At 37.3% G+C, this 20,406-nt stretch overlaps 1 protein-coding gene across 6 annotated transcripts in view; it reads right to left on the reverse strand.

Moving 5' to 3' along the window:
- The window catches only part of SEPTIN7 (septin 7), a 58,867-nt gene that overhangs the window by 15,475 nt on the left and 22,986 nt on the right, over positions 1 to 20,406 (reverse strand). For 3 of the 6 annotated variants that reach the window (XM_040965026.1, XM_040965027.1, XM_040965031.1), the window contains 5 exons: positions 19,390 to 19,492; positions 9,898 to 10,004; positions 5,808 to 5,908; positions 4,801 to 4,935; positions 575 to 692 (listed from right to left, as the gene is read on the reverse strand). In XM_040965026.1, the coding sequence (XP_040820960.1) occupies positions 575 to 692; positions 4,801 to 4,935; positions 5,808 to 5,908; positions 9,898 to 10,004; positions 19,390 to 19,492 (564 nt within the window). The remainder of the gene's footprint in view (positions 1 to 574; positions 693 to 4,800; positions 4,936 to 5,807; positions 5,909 to 9,897; positions 10,005 to 19,389; positions 19,493 to 20,406) is intronic. The other 3 variants (XM_040965028.1, XM_040965029.1, XM_040965030.1) reach the window with 2 other exon arrangements.

Consider the following 20,406-nt stretch of genomic DNA (forward strand, 5'->3'; position numbering starts at 1 on the left):
AAGAGGAAGTTCACAAAATAAGATTATTAAAAAAAAATTGAAAAAAACCCAGCCTTCTGAGAAATAAGATAAAGAATTACGTACACCACTAAGATGAAAAATTACATATACCACCCAGAAAAGTTTCAAAGATAAAAATGATAAACACTGCTGTCAAGGTTATAATGAAACAGAGGACACCTGTTACAAAGGGAATTCAACTGCTTGAAAAAGTACCACAAAACAATAAGAATAGTTTGAATACAAAGAACCAAAAAAATAATCAGACTCTTTGGGAGAGAAATCCTTTCTGAAAATGTATTCCAAGAAAAAAAATTCAGAAGGGTATAGTGTGGTGGTGGTCGTGGTGCTAGGGTAACTAATCGAGACCACTGAAAACAGCCATCCTAAAAAACTACCAAAGGGTAAGGCATGCTCTGCTAATGGATAAGAGCAGTGCAGAACATTATTTTCAAGAGTTATTCTTCACGTGATAAACAATGACATGATAAAATTGAGAAATGGACTGTAACATCACACTAAAAACTGACAATAATCTAACACAAAAACTCAAGAATCAACTCATCTTGCCCACCTGTTTTTTAAACTGTTGGCATTCCTCTGGTGTGAGTGTGTCTGCTTTGGCAATAAGTGGGATGATGTTCACTTTTTCGTGCAAACGTTTCATAAATTCAATATCCAATGGCTTCAGTCTGAAACACATAAAACTTAATGTGACTAAACTGATCAATTTGGGCGGGGTAAGACTCTTTACGTCCCCAATGTTAAATTAAATACAGTAAAAATATTTTACTTTCCAGAACCTTTTCTGAAAATAAACAAACACATATGTTCCCACTGTCACTGCTTTTTCAAAAAGACTTATGTTTGTCTGAAAGGCTGGAAGTAGGGAGGAGTTGGGGGACCTGACAAGAGAGAAACTGAGTATCCATCTGAGGGTTCACTCCCCAAATGGCTGTAATAGCCTTGGGTTGGGTCAGACCAAGGCCACAAGCCAGAAACTCCATCTTGGTCTCCATACAAGTGGCAGAGGCCCAAGCATATGAACTATCTTTTGCTGCATTCCCAGACACATTAAACAGGAAGTTGGATAAGAAGTGAAACAGCTGGGATTTGAACCAGCAATCTGAAATGGTATGCTTACATGGCAAGCAGTGGCTTAATCTGCTTAAGCTGTGCCATTTAACCAGCTCCCACTTAGATCATTTTTACTTTAAGCCACTGAGATCTCTGGAACTGATATGTACATTGAGTCCATTTGGTTTACCCTCAAATTATCCACATTGCAACCACTGTAGTCTTTATAAATCCAATTTTAATGTGAGTCATTTTCCAAGTGAAAAACTTCAGTAATTCTTTAGTTAGTGTAGCCTACAACCTGTAAGGATCCAGATATTGGAGCTGGACTCATTTTGTAGTATTTATGTTCCACCACAGAGGTACCATAATTTAACCTCTAGCCACAGACAACTGCTACCACCCCTCTCTGGACCTTTTTATATTTTTACTCTTCTTGCCCAGCCCAATTTCTCCTCATCCTTTAGGATCTGGCTTACAAACATTTTAACTCCGGAAATCCTTTTCTGCCTAAGCCATACAACCCTTAATATGCTATGCAATGCTTGTTTGTTTTTCCTATATTCTCACTAAAGATCCTCTAGGACAAGATCTTTGACTCGTTCACCCATATCCACAGCCTGATGTATATACCGAGAAGTGGGAGAACTAAGGTGCAGACAAAATCCCCAGCAGGATGCCCATTATATGTCCATTATGCTATTAACCAAAGAGGCTGCTGTAAATTTCTTCATGTCCCTTAACTCTAAATGAAAATCAAATAAAGTCCTGATATCTAAAATATATTACAGACTAAACATCTATGCTCCACAAGAACAAAACAAGATGAAGACATTTTGCATGGGAAAACCATTTAAACAAGTATTCTTAAATTTTTATGAAACCATAAAAATGAAATTAAAGTTTAATTTTGTTATTACTTTTATTAAATCATACTAGTAAGTTGCCTGGCATCACATAAAGAAATACATATATATATAAACATATGTATTCAGAATTTGATAAACTAGGGTACAAACGTAATTTTTTAAACTAACAGATCATATCTACTAGTTAGTAGAGCAAGAGAACTGAGGTGGGAAGGAAGCAAATGTGAGGAATTAAAACTGCCTCCTACTCTAATTCTTACCTAAAGTTCCTTGGAATTTGACATTGGCATTCAAAGAAGAAGGAACAATATGGGAAACAGAATACTTTAGATGAGTAGCCTTGCACTACACACATATTATCTGTGCCTACTTGTTGGTTACCACACTAGTGTTAACTGAAACATCTGGAAAAAAATTTAACCTTTGCTTTTAAAATTCAAACATCAGAATAAATGCTAAATACAAGTCATGATCAGTTAATTTTATCTCATACTTTTATAGTTCATTTCTTATTTTATAGTTATGAAAAACTTAAATCACTACTGCTTCATTAAGTTCATACCATATGAATTATATAAAGGTATAAGTTCCCTTAAACCAGTGAAAAAAAGCAGTTAATCAGAGTATTTAGTCAGTGTTAAGCACATTTGATTCAAAATATTAAAGCCAAAATACAAGTTAACAAATCTCTGTATTTAAAAAGCAAAATAGTAACAATACCTGTTAGTAGTTCAACTTTTGAACAAAGATTTAAAAATAATTATGAATTGGGGAAATCAATTTCTTAAATCTAAAACAAGAAGCAGATAATATTTATAACAGCTAAAATTCAATTTTAGGATAAAGGGTAAAACCTGAAACAAGTCCAGTAAAATCCTTTTGCCCTTCTAAATTAATACACAAATTTCAGAAACTTACAAAAGTCAATGGCAGTAAACATTTAGTCCACAAGCAGACTACACTGAAACTTTTTCCTCTCTCCATGTAGCTTTATACTGGCTCAACTTTCCTCCAACAAATTTAGTTCATAAATCTAGTTTTTAACCAATATAAAGTCCTTCATAGAAATTCTGGAAGACTATATTTAACATCAAAGTCCACACTAACATAAGCGACCAAAGGGTAAATGATACTTATTGTCTATAGGAGCATACACTTCAAAGGGAAAATTCTCCAGAAAGCTAACAAGTGACTGATGTTTTTATAAAGTGGCAATCAACATTAAAAAAGAAAATTTAAATATATAAGTTCTGACTCAGTTTTTAATTTTATAGCAATTATGAAATTATAAATTAGCCCTGAATCCAGTAATTGCATTTGGCAGAGTAAGGTGGGAAGCTCTGAAAATCTATGTTGACCAATATATGATTATTCTAAAAACAGAATCACTCTACATGAAACTCCACAGACTACCTGCTCAGATACAATACAAAGGCCATGATTCTCATAAGATGTGTGCATTCTAAGTCTGCAGTTATTTGGCCTCTGGAATTCTCCACATAAAATTTAGTGTCTCATTCTGTCAATCCATAGTATCACACACCAATGGGAAACTTTTTACTCTATTTCTTAAAACAGTCCAAACTAAGAAACTGTTCAAAAGCCTATCTGTACACACAGGCAAAAAATTTTGAACTTCCATCCTTTGAGACAAACAAGAAATGGCCAAAACCCACCAAATATCATTTGAGTCACAAAATTTTTTCCTTTAAAAAAAAAAGACTTATTTCCCATGCAATTTTAAGAAATAAATTTTCTCCCAAGGGAAGTTGGAAGAATGTGATTTCATGAGAATTACCAAAACTTGGAGAAAGCCCAAAAAGCTAAAATAATAAAATTTATTTTAAGCTGATGAATTTCTGTCAAGTACAGATTCTCTGCTCAGTGGACTTTTAGGAAAAAGGCTGACCAACTTAAACTAGAATGACAAAAAAAATGGGGGGCGGAAAACACATTCAAGAAGATATACAAACACTCATAAAGAAGATAAAAATAGGAATCAGCTTTATGGGAAAGAAGCAGGAAACAGATAAGAAAAGGAAACTGAGAATCAATTGGTTTGCACAGCTGCAGGTTGATAGACGACTTCCTGCTATGCAGTCTGATGACAGTCTAGTGGTCCCTTTCTTTGGAGAAATAGTGAAGTTACAACCTGGTGGCTGAATGATAATTGAGTTTTCCCAAAGAGTAATAAGAAACACCTGAAGCTGACAATGACATTCTGATATATCTACTCAAAATGAGAGAAATATATAGAGGAGAAAAACGGAATACAAGCTAACTACTGTCAAATTAAATAATTAGATCAGATGAATGTACAGATACTTGGATCTAAAGTGCTAATAAAAAAAGGTTAGTACTAATGATAGCAAACAATGTGACTGTGAAACTCAGGTGAAACAGAAGGTAGACAGATTTGCTGAAGAAATGGCACAAGAAAGCATGGGTACATTTTTTGATTACAGCCTGTAGCAATGTAAACAAAATCACTTTGAGATTCCTTAGAATATGCCTAACCCTCACTGTTAGGCTACATCTCCTTAGGTAGTTCTAACACTGGCAAAAAAATTTTAAATGAAAGCTAGTTAAGCCATATTGAAACTTCCAACCATGGCACAGACTGTTCCTTTCCATGAAGCAGATAAAATCTGTATGCATAGAAAACTTATCAAGTAGAGTCAGTCAGCTTATTAAGGATTTAAAAAGGTTTGTTCTAAGCCATTTCCACACATTTTCACAAATAATTTGTTGTTTAATAATTGTTATAACTTTGTATCCTCCAAAGAGAAACTGCATAGTATGCACATAAAATAATGAAAATTTTAAAAGGTGCTAGAAGCATAATGGTACTGACCCATGTCCTGAAGGAGCAATGAAGTATAAACAACACTGCACCCTGTTATCAGGCATCTGGCGTCTGTTCACTCGAGATTCAGCATTTAGGTAGTCCTCGAACTTGCTATCAATGTAGTCGATAACAGGCTGCCAGCTACAGAATACACCACAACAAAACAATTAGTTGACTACACAGGAATGAACCAATATCTGCTAAAAAAAAAACTACAATCATTAATATTTTTACATAGGCAAAATCAATTGATCAGAAGACAACTCAAATTATCTTGTATATTGACTTAAAAGGTATACTACATTTAATAAACCTTAATTCAATATTTTAAAATTTCCAAAATAAAATAAAATGAACTGCTGTGTGTCAAAACAGCCAAATAATATGGGAAAAATGATTGCAATAAGCATATTAATGTTGAAATTTTAAAATTATGAAAATAATTTTATCCAGCTTTAAATTTCAAATGAACAAACTGTACAAAAACTTCAAAATTAACTTGTACAGACCTATCACCTGAATGAACAGTATCTAAAAAGCAATGCAGAATTGAAAAGAAAAATATAGAATGCTTACAAAATCCCAAGATAATTACTTCAGGCTACAATTTCAGAGGCTTTTTCCCACTTCAGATTTACAGAAAAAACTAAATACCTACATAACAGGTTAAAATAAGCATATATTAAAAAAATTCACACAAATATTTTTGTTATAATAAAGCAAAAAAGTTTTAAATTCCTTGTACTAATGACAAGCCTTCTTTTAGCAACAATTGCTTAAGACTTCATCCTAAAAATAATTTTGATATGTATCAACCACATTTCACGCAACTGGAAATCAGTTCCAGGTACATAAGTGACACTGTCACATGAACAGCAAGTATTATGAACCAAAGTCATACTCTTTGAAGTTTAGTGGCCTCAGCTACAATACAATTTTAAAATACTGATCACAAAAATTCTAAGTATCTTGTTACCCAAAATAAGGTGGAACACAGGACAAAGCCTTCTTACCAATTACTGTTATCCACTGCATCTCCAAATCCTGGCGTATCAACTATTGTGAGCAGCAACTGAACACCACCTTCTTTGATTAAAACTTTGGATTGTTCCACCTGTAAGAGTTATTGATACAGATGTTAATATCACTTTTTGTATACATTTTTGAAAATGGTTAAGAGGGAGAGACACTTGAGTTAAGTGAAGCCAATTGGGAAGCTGCTGGCAAATAACCTGCAAACCTAGAGATTCTCATCAGAATCAGTAATTGTGGGCACCGAAAGTCCTGGTTACTCAAAAGAAAAGCACACATGTAAATAGTTTTTCATCTTTTGGCAAACTCACACTAAGTTTTGCATAAAGAAAAAAGAATCTAATAAATTAATCACTAAATCACACAATACTAATGTAATCCAAGTGCACACCTAATAATACAAAACCAACTAGCATGGATTCAGCAATTCACAGGGTTCTTATGAGATTAATCAGAGAAATTCATCTAGTCTACCATTTATTGTCCACATATTTCTGGACTATCTCATCTAATTTGCTCTAAACTAGCTATTCATTTCCTCAGCGTTGCTATAATCACATTTGTGTTTATGTTCTGGCTAAGATTCAATTCTCCTTTCAAAGGTGATATTCCACATTCCTGACAATGCAATCAGCAAGTTCAGGCTGTGAAAAAAAAAATATGTATTTTTAACTGATTAAAATCTTGAGTTTCTCAATTGGATTTGAATAATGTTCAGTCTGAGAAAGGATGTTAGATTTAAACTATAGATCCTAGCACAATTTAAGATTTTCCATAATATTTTCAAGCTGTCTTTTAGAAGGCATGTTATCATTGATCTTGAGCAAATGTTACTGCTAATGTAAGCTATCAGTCTTCAGGAGCCTGACAAAAAGCAAACACAGATCCAAAGGGAACTTATTCCTCCAGAAAAACAGAAGTCTTCCTTTGATCACTGAGACAAAATGTAATTGTTTTAAAATATCATCTCTGTGGTAGTGTAGAGGATAAAGCCCTTGCCTTGCACAGGAGAGAATTTTGTATGGGCACCAATTGTATCCTGGCTGTTCCACTTCCCAACCAGTTCTCTGTTAATGGCCTGGGAAAGTAGGCAAGGATGGCCCAAAGCTTTGGGACTCTGCACCTATTTGGGAGACTCAGAAGCATCTCCTGGCTCTTGGCTTTGGATTGGCTCAGCTGCGGTCATTGCAGCCACTGTGGGAGTGAACCAGCAAACGGAAGATCTTTCTGTCTCTCCTCCTCTTTGTATATCTGCCTTCCAAAAAAAATATATAAATCTTTAAAAATAAATAAATAGACTATCATCTCCCTGGGGCCAGTGTGGCAGTGTATCAGACTAAACCTCTGTCTGCAGCACCAGTATCCCATATGGGTACTGGTTCACGTCCTGGCTGATCCATTTTTGATTCAGCTCCCTGCTTATGGCCTACGGAGGCAGTGCTTAAGAATGGCCCCTGCATCTGTGTGACAACAGGAAGAAACTTCTGGCTCCTGGCTTTTATATGGCTCAGCTCTTGCCATTGTGGCCACTTGGGGAATGAAACAGTGAATGCAAGATCTCTCTTTCTCTCTCTCTCTGTAACTCTGATATTCAAGGAAACCAAATAAATTGTAAATAAATAAAGTATCATCTCCCAATTTTACTCCAAACCACCTGAATATCTCGTAACTAAACAAAGTCCATTCTACCATTAGTAATATGCTATTTACAAATAGTACACCTTAATGCAACAGCTGAAACTTTAATATTTCCTTGTTTAAACAAAGCACTTTACCAATTCTTTCACTGACTTGATAAGAAAAGTGAAGATGTATATCCCACCTAGTTTAAAAAGTTTATTTACACAGCTTCCTTTTTCCTTTCTCACGTGCAATTCTGTATATCCATACATGGTCAAATGCAAAAGCAAACACATGGAAGAGATCCAGAAAACAACTGTAAACTACTGCCACTCTCAGAATCCAACTGTATCTTATCATCTGGTTTTGCAAGTATCCTCATGGGATCCATGGAAAACAAACTGGTCCAAGGTCAGGAATTTCAAACTTTCCTTAACAAATCTATTCCAAATGGCCATTTTCCCATGCACTTTCCTTATACAGGTCACATCAGCATATTTTACTGTATCAATCAGAGTTCTCCAAGATTAAATCTACAACTGAAAAGCAAAAGAATGAATCAAAGGTAACGGTCAAAGCTGGACACAGTGAAAAATTCTCAAGGATCTCAAGGATCTCACAGACAAGTAAATTATGATTTAGCAAGAAAGATGTTGCTATACGGGTCTATCTAGATGACTTTGGCAAAGGTAGATGTTCGAGAAGTAGTAGGGATAGAGACCAAGCTGGAAGGGAAGAGGGGCCGCCGGGCCCAAGGATGTGCTTTAGTAATTAGATTCCTGAGGACTAGTTCTGGGACGTAAATATTGTTTTAAAATTATTCCCTTTGGGCCCGGCGTGGTGGCGCAGTGCTTAAGGTCCTCGCCTTGCACGCCCGGGATCCCATATGGGTGCCGGTTCTAATCTCGGCAGCCCCGCTTCCCATCCAGCTCCCTGCCTGTGGCCCGGGAAAGCAGCAGAGGACGGCCCAAAGCCTTGGGACCCTGCACCCGCGTGGGAGACCCGGAAGAGGCTCCTGGCTTCGGATCGGCATAGCATCGACCGTTGCGCTCACTTGGGGAGTGAATCATCGGACGGAGGATCTTCCTGTCTCTCCTCTCTGTATATCCGCCTTTCCAATAAAAATAAAAAATAAATCTAAAGCGCATCCTTAAATTTTGATGTAACTTTCTACTCAGAGCATCCAGGCTATTGTTACATAGAATATACTAGGAATAATCTTCACCATCTTTCAAATCCAGCTCTAAGTGTTACTTCCTCAATGAAGTTACTTTATCTTGTTTCACACACTAAATTTTCAATATCTGGGGTAATATTTTCACCTTGATTTGGATACCCTTGTTTCTTTTTCTTTTTTTAAAAAGATTTACTTTTATTGAAAAAGGCAGACAGATCTACAGAGAAGGAGGGGCAGGGAGAAAAACCTTTCATCTGCTGATTTACTCCCCACAAGGCCACAATGGCCAAAGCTGGGCTGATCCTAAGCTTCTTCTGGGTTTCTCATATAGATGTGGGCCCAAGGATGTGAGCCATTTTCTGCTGTTTTCCCAGGTCATAAACTGGGAGGTGGATCAGGAGCAGAACAGCCGGGACACAAAGTGATGCCCATATGGGATACCAGCACTTCAAGGTAGAGGATTAGCCTGTTAAGCCATGGCACCAGCCCCTATTTCTAAACATCAGTCACATTTTACGCTGGAAAGTTCATATCTTCAGTATCATCATCTGCCATATAAAACATGATTCACCAGCTAGCATCACCAAGAAAATGGTAAGAAATGCAGAAAGTAGCCCACTCAGGTTTATAAGGAAATATACATTAGGAGGGAGATTCAAATGATATGAACATTGAGAAACAGTAAATTTGATGACACAAAGTGTCTTACACACTTTAACTACCATTCAATTATGTTTTATCCAACTACTATACAACATTGTATTTAAATAAAAATAGCTTTTCTGTGTTTCTTCCTACACTGTCCAATAGAACCTTCTATAACGGTAGAAATGTCTATTGACATGCTGCAACAATGGTAGCAATATACTACGGGTAGCTACTGAGTACCTGAAATGTGTCAGCACAACTGAGAAATTGCATTTTTCATTTAATATTAATTCATTTAGAAAAATAAAACTTATATTTAGGTGTCTACCTGTGGCAAAAAGCTACCATGCTGAAGTCTATCCACAGGGTATTGTTCAGTACGTCTGTCATCTTGAACAAGGTTTTCAGCACAAATCAGACCGGTTCTAATCAAGGTAACTTCCCGGTTAACCACTTCTTATGTTTGCTTTCATCTTAACTTTATGAACAGTGATGTATGCCACTTTACCTGGGCAAAGGACAAATTTGCCTACTTGCAGGAAAGCATAATAAAAGTTACAACATGTGTCTTGTGTATTGTAACATTATTCTCGTTTATTACCGATTAGCCTTAATGATATGCATACCTGTACAGTTTTTTTTATTCTGTGAGAAGGACCTGGATACTCTGGAGAATACAAATCTGTGAGGAATAACGAGTTGATTAATGTTGACTTTCCCAAGCCAGATTCACCTAAAAGAAATGGGAAAAAAATTTGTTAAATTCAGCTATGTTATGCACCTTAAATGTTCAACCCATGCTTTAATCAAACTTGCTTTTCACATATTCTTCTCAATGAGACAAGGAAGCAATAAACTGGAAAGCACACTATAATTTTCCTCTACTAGTATTTTACTGTTTCTATCTATTAGACTCAAACTCCAACGATCTTTTCAGCTTTACAATTTTTTTCAACTGTGTTCTTTAAGAATACTTAAATGTGGTTACCTTTTTTTTTTTTAACAGAAATACAATCAAAGAGTTGAAGATGTATTTTTAAGGACTGATTTGAAATAGTGATAGGAGGAGGGACAGGAGAGAGAGAGAAAGAGAGGGAAAAATAGAATCTTTGATCTGCTGGTTCAGTCCCCAAATGACCACATCGACCAAGGTTGGGCCATGCCAAAGCCAGGAACCAGGGGCCAATAACGTAAGTTAAGAGCTTGGGCCTGCCTCTTCTGCTCTCCTAGGCACTTTTGCAGGGAGTGGGATGGGAAGTGAAACAGGTAGGACCCAAACTGGCACCCATATTCATTATTGGCACAGCAGGCAGTAGCTTGACCAACTATGTCATGGCATCAGCCTCTAGAATTAGTAATTATGAGAAAATCTGTGGTTGGATCACATATTGCAGTTGAATAATATATTGTAAAGGTATAAATGTTCAAGACAATAATGAATTACCAAGCATGAAATCATGAAAAAACAAAAGGTAGAAATCTCCTGATACAAAGGAGAAAACGTAATCACACTACACCTGCATGTAAAACTCAATCATGAAAACACTTCCTGGGGTTGGCACTATGACACAGTGTGTCAAACTCCAATTACAATGCTGGCATCATGAGATTGCATTGCCAGTTCAAATCTATTCTTTTTTCTGCACTTCCATGTGCTTTAATTCCTTTTAGAAGGACTACTTTTTGTTATTTAAAAGATGTTCCTGAGTGGTGACTGCAGTGTGACAAATTAATAGGCTCTAGGCTCCCATTCCCTTAGAAAACATCAAAAACAATTAGAAGCCAACTAAGTAACCTTATAGGAGTTGTAGAAAATAGTCAAAGGTTGGCAACAACAAAATAAAAGCCCAATCAACAACGCATGTGCAAGTTAAGATGGCTTATTTCTGCACTCTTGCCTACCTCTTCATCTGAAAGAGGCAGTAGCCTAGTTCCAAATCCCTTCCTTCAAATAAGATGGGAAGTAATAGATGTTCCTGTCAACATGTTAACCTCTATGGGTCTGCCAGAAACACTGGCCCTGTGGTGTTAATGAAATCAAGTGGGAGAAACAATGAGCATCATTATGAAAACTGCAGGAGGACCATGATTCCAGAAATACCTGGGGCAAAAAGATTATGGTGGATATACACAACAGAGCATTTAGACTCAGGAAAATGTTGGGTGAGAATCTTCGACAACTTCTGACATTCATAATATAGGGAAAAATGATAAAGTCACACACATGTGCAGACAGTATGAATGCTCAGATTCGACCTGATGATTTTAAATTTGTCTGTTAATTCAATGCATGCCTAGCTAGTCAGCAGGATTACCCCAGCAGAGAGAAGGTATGCAAAGACTAGATAACAAAAGAAAGCAGCAAAGGGTACAAGGATACAGAAAACCATGGTCTATGCAAAGGAAAAAACACTTCCAGAAATCATTCCTGAGGAAGAGAAACCAGATTTCTTAGAAAACAAATATTTTAAAAGCAGTTAGATGGGGGAAAAAATGGAAATCAGGAAAATGATAAAATAAAAATACGAACTTGAGACAGAAACTTCAAAAGCAACAAATTCTGAAACTAAAAAATATAGTAAATTTTAAAGACTTGTAGAAGTGAAGGACTGAGCACCCAGAGCAAGCCAGCATCATTACCACGTAACTGAAAACAATCTCAGCAGCAAGAAAAATGTAAAAACATAAAATTAGTCGATCGGGATAAAACACTGTGTGAATCACTGGAGAAAATGCTATAAAGATTACATGAAGAATTACTGAAATTTCACAATCTTGATGAAATTACAGATCTATAAATCCAAGAATTTCAAACACCAAGAAAAGCTCATGACTAACAAATTATCACATTATAATCAAATTCTGACAAAATCTTAAAAACAGAGAGAAGTGATTATCCCTTAAAAAGAAATCCTTAAATAGGATTATAAGTCTTTTTCCAGCAGAAACTTTGAAGATCAAAATATATGGGATGATAATACATTTGAAATGAGAATTTTTATCCAGAACACCCATATGTTAAGAAAAAAAAAAGTGAGGCAGGAAAAAAATTCCCAGATCAACACTTAGGAAGATCATCACTACTACAAATAACTTATAAGAATAATGAAGTGAGTTCTTTACGATGAAATGAAAAATACCTGAGACAGTAATTCAAAGACCTCTAATATGAACAAATATAAAAGCAAGCATTATTTCATTCATGTGTCTAACATAATTTTGTATTTCACATATCACAGGGGGAGCTGAAGTCCAGTCAGAGTGACCCCCTGTGTCCCTCACTGAACCGGCCCCTCAGTTCTGGTTTCTGTGCCTGCCAGCAAGTGCAGTGGACTGGTCTGGTCCGTTCCACATCCCATTCAGCTCTTGTACACAAGTGGATGTCGAAGCCTAACAACCCAACCGACTCCACTCTCCAGCCCATACTCATGCTAGCAGGTGCCACTGCCTGACCAGCCAGGCCTGCCCCCAGTACTGGCTTTGATGCTCACCGGTGGAAGTTGTAGCCCATCAAAGAGAAGACCACAACTTCCCCACTGGACCTACTCCTGCCCCAGATATTGCACTTTCCAGGTGGTTCTGCAGTCAAGCTCAAAAGGACTTGCCCCTCAGCCCCAGCACTTTGCCAGCTGATATTGCAGCAAAGCACAACTCACCAGCCTTTATTCTGGCCCACGCCTGTACCAGTGGATACAATCAGTTACCCCAGCCTGGCTCCCCACCTAATCCAGTCCACATGTAGGCCAACAGGTGTTCTAGCCATGCCCTGCCTGGTTTGCCCCCAGTCCCATCTCTCACGCTCACTAGCAAGAGCATTAGCCCAGCATGTGAATTTCCACGACTCCCCTACTAGGCTCACCACCCACCCACTCACCCCGGTCTCATGTGTGCTAGTGGGTGCTGTAGCCTAGCCCAGCCTGGCACAGTCAGCCCCCAGTCCCAGACCTAATGTGAACTGACTGGTGATAACTACCAGATCCAGCTTGTCCTGCACCCCATCCAGGTTCTCAGATCTGCCACTGGGTGTTATAAATGTGGCCAGCCTGGCTGACGCCCATTCCTGAGGCACATGTATGCCAGTGGGTACTATAATCTGGTCTGGCTTGGGCTGTTCCTTGCCTTTGTTCTTGCTTTAACACAGAACTTGTTTACTAACAGAGCATTTACATCCCTTCCAGGATAAGATTCTGATTCAATGGATTATCTTCTAAAGCACTATCAGTCAAACCTCTTTTAAGCTGTGCTGGCATGTGTCAAAATTAGTAAAACCACTACCTGTAATGCTAGCGTTCCATATGGGCACCATTCTGTGCCTGGCTGCAACATTTCCAATCTAGATCCATATTAATGGTCTGGGAAGGCAGAAGATGGCCCAAGGACTTGGACCACCAGACCACCAGCACCCACAGCGGAGACCTGAAAGAAGGTTCTGGCTCCTGGTTTTTGTCTGGGCCAGTTCTGGACACAGGAGCTATCTGGGGAAGGAAACAGAGAAAGAGCTCTCTGTCTTTCCTTCTAACTCCCCACCGCCCCCTGTAATTCTTTCTAAACAAATTCCTTAAGAAATTTAAAAATTCAAAAGAAACAAAGTTTTAAAAATTTAAAAGCTCACTGAGAATGTTTACATAATTAAGCTATTGGTGGGCTACTGTTTGGATGATCATATTATATAATAGAGATTGCGATAATGTCATTGAAATAAGGTTGATAAAAATCAAGTTCAAAAAAAAAATCAAGTTCATAACCAAAGCCACCTTACTGAAGTCACTATGCAATGACTGATACAGAACCTGAGAAATATAAAAATAATCTGCTAAGACTATTTTTTATTCCCCAGAAAATGCTCCTAAGCATCCCAACCTTTTCTATACTTAAAGGGGGCAAACGCTGTGGCAATGCACCCTTATCATCCACCCACAGTGTTGGCATCCCTAATGGGTACCAGTTCATGCCATGGCTATGCCACTTCCAATCCTGCTCTCCGCCCTTGGCCAGCGAAAACTGCAAAGGACATCATAAGTCCTTGGATCCCTGCACTCAAGTGGGAGACCTGAAGAAGCTCCTGGCTCCTGACTGATAGCTGGGCTCCAGCCACTGTGACCACCTGGGGAGTGAACCAGCCTACAGGAGATCTCTCTCTCCATTCTTAAATCTGCCTTTCAAATCAAAACAAATAAGCCTTTAAAAAAACTTAATACATTTTATAAACATCTAATCCAAGCCATCTCAAACAACTTTTTCAAAAGTAAAAAAGTAGCTGTGTAACTTTTGAAAGGTCTAAGGGAAAAAAGAGAGTACTGTATACATTTTTAAAAAAATCTTAGTTGCAGCAATAAACTGGTTTTGTGACCTTGTATAAACCCAAACTGCTATACCTTGTGTATTCAACAACGAAATGCAGATAACACTATTTATAATACCACAATGCTATTCTTAGGGATCTTAGTGGAACTGTATCCTGGCACAGTGGAACCTGAATCAAAGGTAAATTAAACATATGTAAATGTAATGTAAAGTATTCGACTGCCACTGAGGTTTTTTGTTTTTAAGATTTATTTATTATTGGAAAGGCGGATATACAGAGAGGAGAGACAGACAGGAAGATCTTCCAAGTGGCCGCAACAGCTGGAGCTGAGCCAATCCAAAGCCAGGAAATTCCTCCAGGTCTCCCACGTGGGTGCAGGGTCCCAAAGTCTTTGGGCTGTCCTTGACTGCCTTCCCTGACCACAGACAGGGAGCTGGATGGGAAGCGGGGCCGCCAGGATTAGTACTGGTGCCCATATGGGATCCTAGTGCATTCTAGGTGAGGATCTTAACCACTATGCTATTGCGCTGGGCCCACTTAGGTTTTTTTCATAGAAAAAAAAATGCAATCACTAAGGATGAGAGTCAAAAGGCAAGCAGGCAACCTAAACATTAGAGATCTAGACCACGGAAGAGGAGCTAACACTGGCACACCAGTCCATTTTTTCATTGGCTAGGCATTTACTAAACAAACAACAAAAAAAGTGCAAACAGTCTAACTTTAGTGAGGATCCTGCTGGCTGTATCATTTCATGGTTGTTGACACTACAGTGGTGGAAGCATGTGGACAAAGAGAGATCACAACTTCAGACAAGAAGTCCAAGAGGCGGGGAGTAATCAGTTTTGTTTTTTCATGAAAATTCTTCTCGGAGAACTTAAGGAGCCCTAAAGAACTGCATTAATCACTTTCTTTCCAAGGGTGCCTCTCCGACAATTTAAGGGCTTCCTAGTAGGATCCAACTATGTTTATTAATTTAATATTTTATCAATATTTGTTACATTTTAACTTACATTATAGTCAAAGGCTTAATGCTCCACTAAATGGAGTTCAGCTGCTAAGAAATTCTGAACAACCTGCTGATCAATACAAATTAATATCTGCTTTATATTTATTTTGACTGTAATAAAATATACTATATATATATATATTCTACAATTAAGTCATTCTCTCATACCATTGCTCTTTCACATATGTGTGTGTGTGTGTGTATATATGACATACCAGTGAAAACACTGCTTGGGACCCTCGCATCCTATTTCAAAGATGTTGGGTTCAAATCCAAGCTCCACTTCCAACCCAGTTTCCAGGTAATACATGTTGTGGGAGGTAGCAGGAGTTCTTGCTGTTTATATTAATAGAGTTATGGGTTTTTAATGTCATCTTTCCCAGTCCTAGCTGCAGGAATCTGAATAGTAAACCAATAGATCAAAGTTCTCTGTCTTTATCAATACATCTTTTGAATAGTGTTTTTGCTTTTTTAAAGGAACTTAAAGCTTTGGCACCACATTCTAAGTTACAGCATCCCATAACCAGTTTGGGTGCTAGATGCTATACTTCAGATCCAGCTTCCTGCTGATGGCCTGGGAAAACAGCAGAGGAAGGCCCAAGCACTTGGGCCCCTGTGCCCATGTGGGAGACCTGGAAGAACTAGCACCTGGCTTTGGATCAGTTCAGCTCTGGCCGCTGTGGCTACTTGGGAAGTGAACCAGCAGATGGAAGATCATTTTCTCTGTCTCCTCCTCCTCTCTGAAAATCTGACTTTTCAATAATAATAATAATAACAAAAATCTTAAAAAAAAGAGGTCACTTACCATCTTACAGCAAAGACATAGAAGAGATAAATAATTTTTAACAAGAGGTTTGACCATGCTAAAATTGAGGCAAGAGAACCTGTGGCCACACTGCGGAACTCTTCCTAACTCACAGCAGAAGTGCATGACCTGAATCAGAAGAGTTGTTTTACTCATCAGAACAGCACTTGAGGGACCGGTGCGGTGGCCTAGCGGCTAGAGTCCTCGCCTAGAACGTGCCGGGATTCCATATGGGCACCAGTTCTAATCCTGGCTGTCCCGCTTTCCATCCAGCTCCCTGCTTGTGGCCTGGGAAAGCAGCTGAGGACAGCCCAAAGCCTTGGAACCCTGCACCCATGTGGGAGACCTGGAAGAGGCTTAGGCTCTTACTCCTGGCTTTGGATCAGCACAGCACGGGCCGTTGTAGAGACTTGGGGAGTGAGTCATCGGACGGAAGATCTTACTCTCTGTCTCTCTTCCTCTCTGCGTATTTGACTTTCCAATAAAAATAAACAAATCTTTAAAGAAAAAAAACTAGGTCTAAATGAGAAGGAAAATGGATGTTTCCAATGTGATGAGTCACTTAATCTCTTTGTGCTTCAGTTTCCTCATCTCTAAAATTGATTAGCAATAATATCTACTTCATAGGAATTCTGCAAGGACTGTATGAGTTCATAGCCATAAAATACTTAAAATATTATCTGGCACCCAAAGAAGTTATTTTAGTAGTCACTGTTTTTTCAGAGCTAAATTGCTCCCTCAATCTCTATCCTTATTCTATTCTTCAAAAACCTGTTAATATGTTCTTCTCAAAATAAATCAATAATAATCTCCAATCAGGAATAAGCTCTCTAATTCTTAAACCTCAACTAATCTTTTTAATTTTTCCATGAATTCCATGATTCTAAGAATTCACAATTTTTTGTTTTCCAGAGATGTTATTTATCTTTTTATGTGTAGCTACCCTTGCAACACAGACTGTAAACTCTTTCAGGAGAGAAAATACAAAATACATATCATGCCTCCTTGACACAAAAAAGATCATTCAAATGAGAACTCAATATACACTTACTGTGAGGCAGTTACTGGGTAAGGTTTCAGCAAGGTAGATAGAGTTTTACAAAAGAAACCACTGGTACAGATTCTCAGTTTGTACCAATGTGGAAGTCTTAAACCAAGAACTGTTACAACAGCCAAAATTATCCTACCTTAGTTTAGATCTCAAAAGGAGGACTTAGCTCATAAGGGATAGCTTGCAGTTTTTAAGTCAAGAATATTAAAGCAAGGTTGGTTTTAGTGTTCTTGGATTTGCAAACAATGCTGCTAGATTCAGCCTAAAGTCTGAAAAAACAGATCAACATAATAAATACTTACTTCGAAGTTATCATGTATTAGGTCCTGCAACTACATAGATGAAAAAGATTCAGTACCTGCACTGAACAAGACTACACAAACCACTAACTATAGCCTGAAGGTAACACAGGAAAAGAACGCTTTCCTTTCTCCTTAGCTGAAGCTTTATGATTAGGAAAGAAAAAAAGAGCTATTTTTCACAATACATAAACAAGTAAGAAACTTTGAAGTAGCATATTTTCTCTAAAATTAAGGTGTGATTACTACTACATTTCTTTTATTTGGAAAAATATGAGAGAGATTTTAAGTCAACTATCTGGTCTGGATTATTCTAAATATCTATTCAAGAAATTATTTTTAAAAATCCTAATATTAAAAATTTTTAATAACTACTAGTTTTAGTAAAAGTTCTATTTACCTACAGTTGGTTATTTAAGATGACTAACATTCTATAGACAAAGATTAAGTAATATTGTTTCTTTATAAATTGTTAAGATGCTATACCCTACAGAAGACCAGAAGATCTGCTTTACTTTATTCATCTATCTAGACCTATCTTGTTCAACAGCAGCAACTTGCGAACCAGGGACACTTCTACTTAAGCAAAGGCAGGCCAAAAACCAACTCCATCAAGTGTCAAACCTGTAAATGCATACTACGTTTCAACTAAAACATAACCTCAAAAAATGCACAGAAAATGTGCAATATGGAAAAAAATGCAAGACTTAAATTTTCTGCAGCAAAATATTAATTTCATTTTTCACTAACATTTCAAAATATGCTCTTATATATGAAATCACAAGGTATATGCAACCTCTGAGTAGCCGAAAACTGATCAAGCGATAAAATCTAATCAGTAAACATTCATCTACTTAAGAGTATTTCATGCATGATTCATTAACTCATCGTCCAAATCAAAATAAGATGAAATGTAATTTGCAAAAATTAACCTATACTATCTAAAACCCCATCATCAACTCATTTTTTCCCTCCTCAAGGATTATTACATCACTATCCTGCCTTTCACTTTCTTAAATAAAGAAATACAATAAACTCACATCATCACATCCAAGACCTAGGTTCTATAGGAGGTAAAAACGTTACACAGTCAATGAAGACTACTAATCTTACAGAGAAAGGCCTAAGTGTTTCTTCTTACATAACGCTACCAACACAGCCAAAATACTCTTTACCAGCACAGAGGAGCCTATTTCACTCATTCTAGGTCTCATACTGGATGAAGAAAATTCCAAGCAAAGTCACTGTTATGGTTGTTACGATTTTCTAAGCCATCTTTCCTTTTAAAGCTCAGAGCACATATTTACTTAAGTATTTAACTCATGAGATGACTCCACTTTATAAAAAAGGGAACAAAATTATCTCACAGTATTAAGTCTCAGATGCTCCTCCTTTTGCAGTATTACTAACTGATGAGAACTCCAGTGTTCTACTGTACCAATACCCACTGCTTCTGGCTTTTTACTTCGTTTCTATCTTAAAAGGAGACAAACAGACCTAAATTTCATTATGTCACCAAGCTAAATTTTAAAATATATGAGAAAATGATATCACTATAGATGCTTGGACTACCGTTCCCTCAAAATTTGTTCAGAGTTGAATAAACCTAAAACAACATGAAAACACCACTTTAATAAGAAATCATATCTTACCTACTACCATAAGGGTGAATTCAAAGCCTCTCTTCACTGATTTTCTGTATACTTGATTTGGGAGATTGGCAAATCCCACATAGCCTTCAAGGTTCTTCTGTTGCTGAGAAGTAAAGTTCATGCATTAACAATACTAATCTGTGATTTCAGATTTCCTTTACCAATCTACTTTAGGAAATTATACAAGGTGGCATAAAAGCAAATCAAACTGCTTTTATTAACTGCTGCTAATAAAACTAACAGTTAACTGCAGAATGGACAAAATTAATTGCACAAGTTGCCTGATAATACAATATTAAAAGCTAAGGAATGGGGACCAGAACTGTGGTAGTAACCTCCCATCTGCCAAACCCTGCCTCATATATGGGCATTGGTTCAAGTCCTGGCTATTTCAATACTCTCCATTTCCCTGTGACTGTGTCTGAGAAAGCACATTCAATAGCCCCAAGTGCATAGGCCCTGGCCACTCTCATGATACCTGGATGGAGTTCCAGGTTCCCAATTTCAGGCTGGTCTGACTACAGCTGCTGCAGTCATTCAGGGAATAACCGAGAGATGAAAGATCTCTGTCTCTAACTCAAATAAATAATAGCTATCTTTTTTAAAAGTCCAAGAAAATCAAATAAAACTTAAGGAAATCTTAGAACAAAATGACAATTGACAGTAAGTTAGTAACAGGATTTTGATGAACCAACTAAAAACAATAACAAAGCATTTTTCATAAGATAAAAAAAACAACCCCCCTTAAATTCAATTAACATGTCTTTTTAATTATCTGGCCTGCTCACACTGACTATCACACATTTAGGGGTCCTTGAAATTTATCTTCTTATTCATGAAATGACTTCAAAATGTTGAGTTAAATTGGCAATTTTTCCCTAAATTTTTATGTCTCACGATTTATGTTTCTCATGAATAATATCAATCAGTAGACAACATCTTTAAAGTTGACACTAGATCCAGTCATGTAACTAGAAGGTTTCATATGACCTAACTGCCTCCACCTTCAGTGAAGTC

Source organism: Ochotona curzoniae, unplaced genomic scaffold (genome assembly GCF_017591425.1).
Source record: "Ochotona curzoniae isolate NIBS_2020 unplaced genomic scaffold, NIBS_Ocur_1.0 scaffold_3835, whole genome shotgun sequence".
NCBI lineage: Eukaryota > Metazoa > Chordata > Mammalia > Lagomorpha > Ochotonidae > Ochotona > Ochotona curzoniae.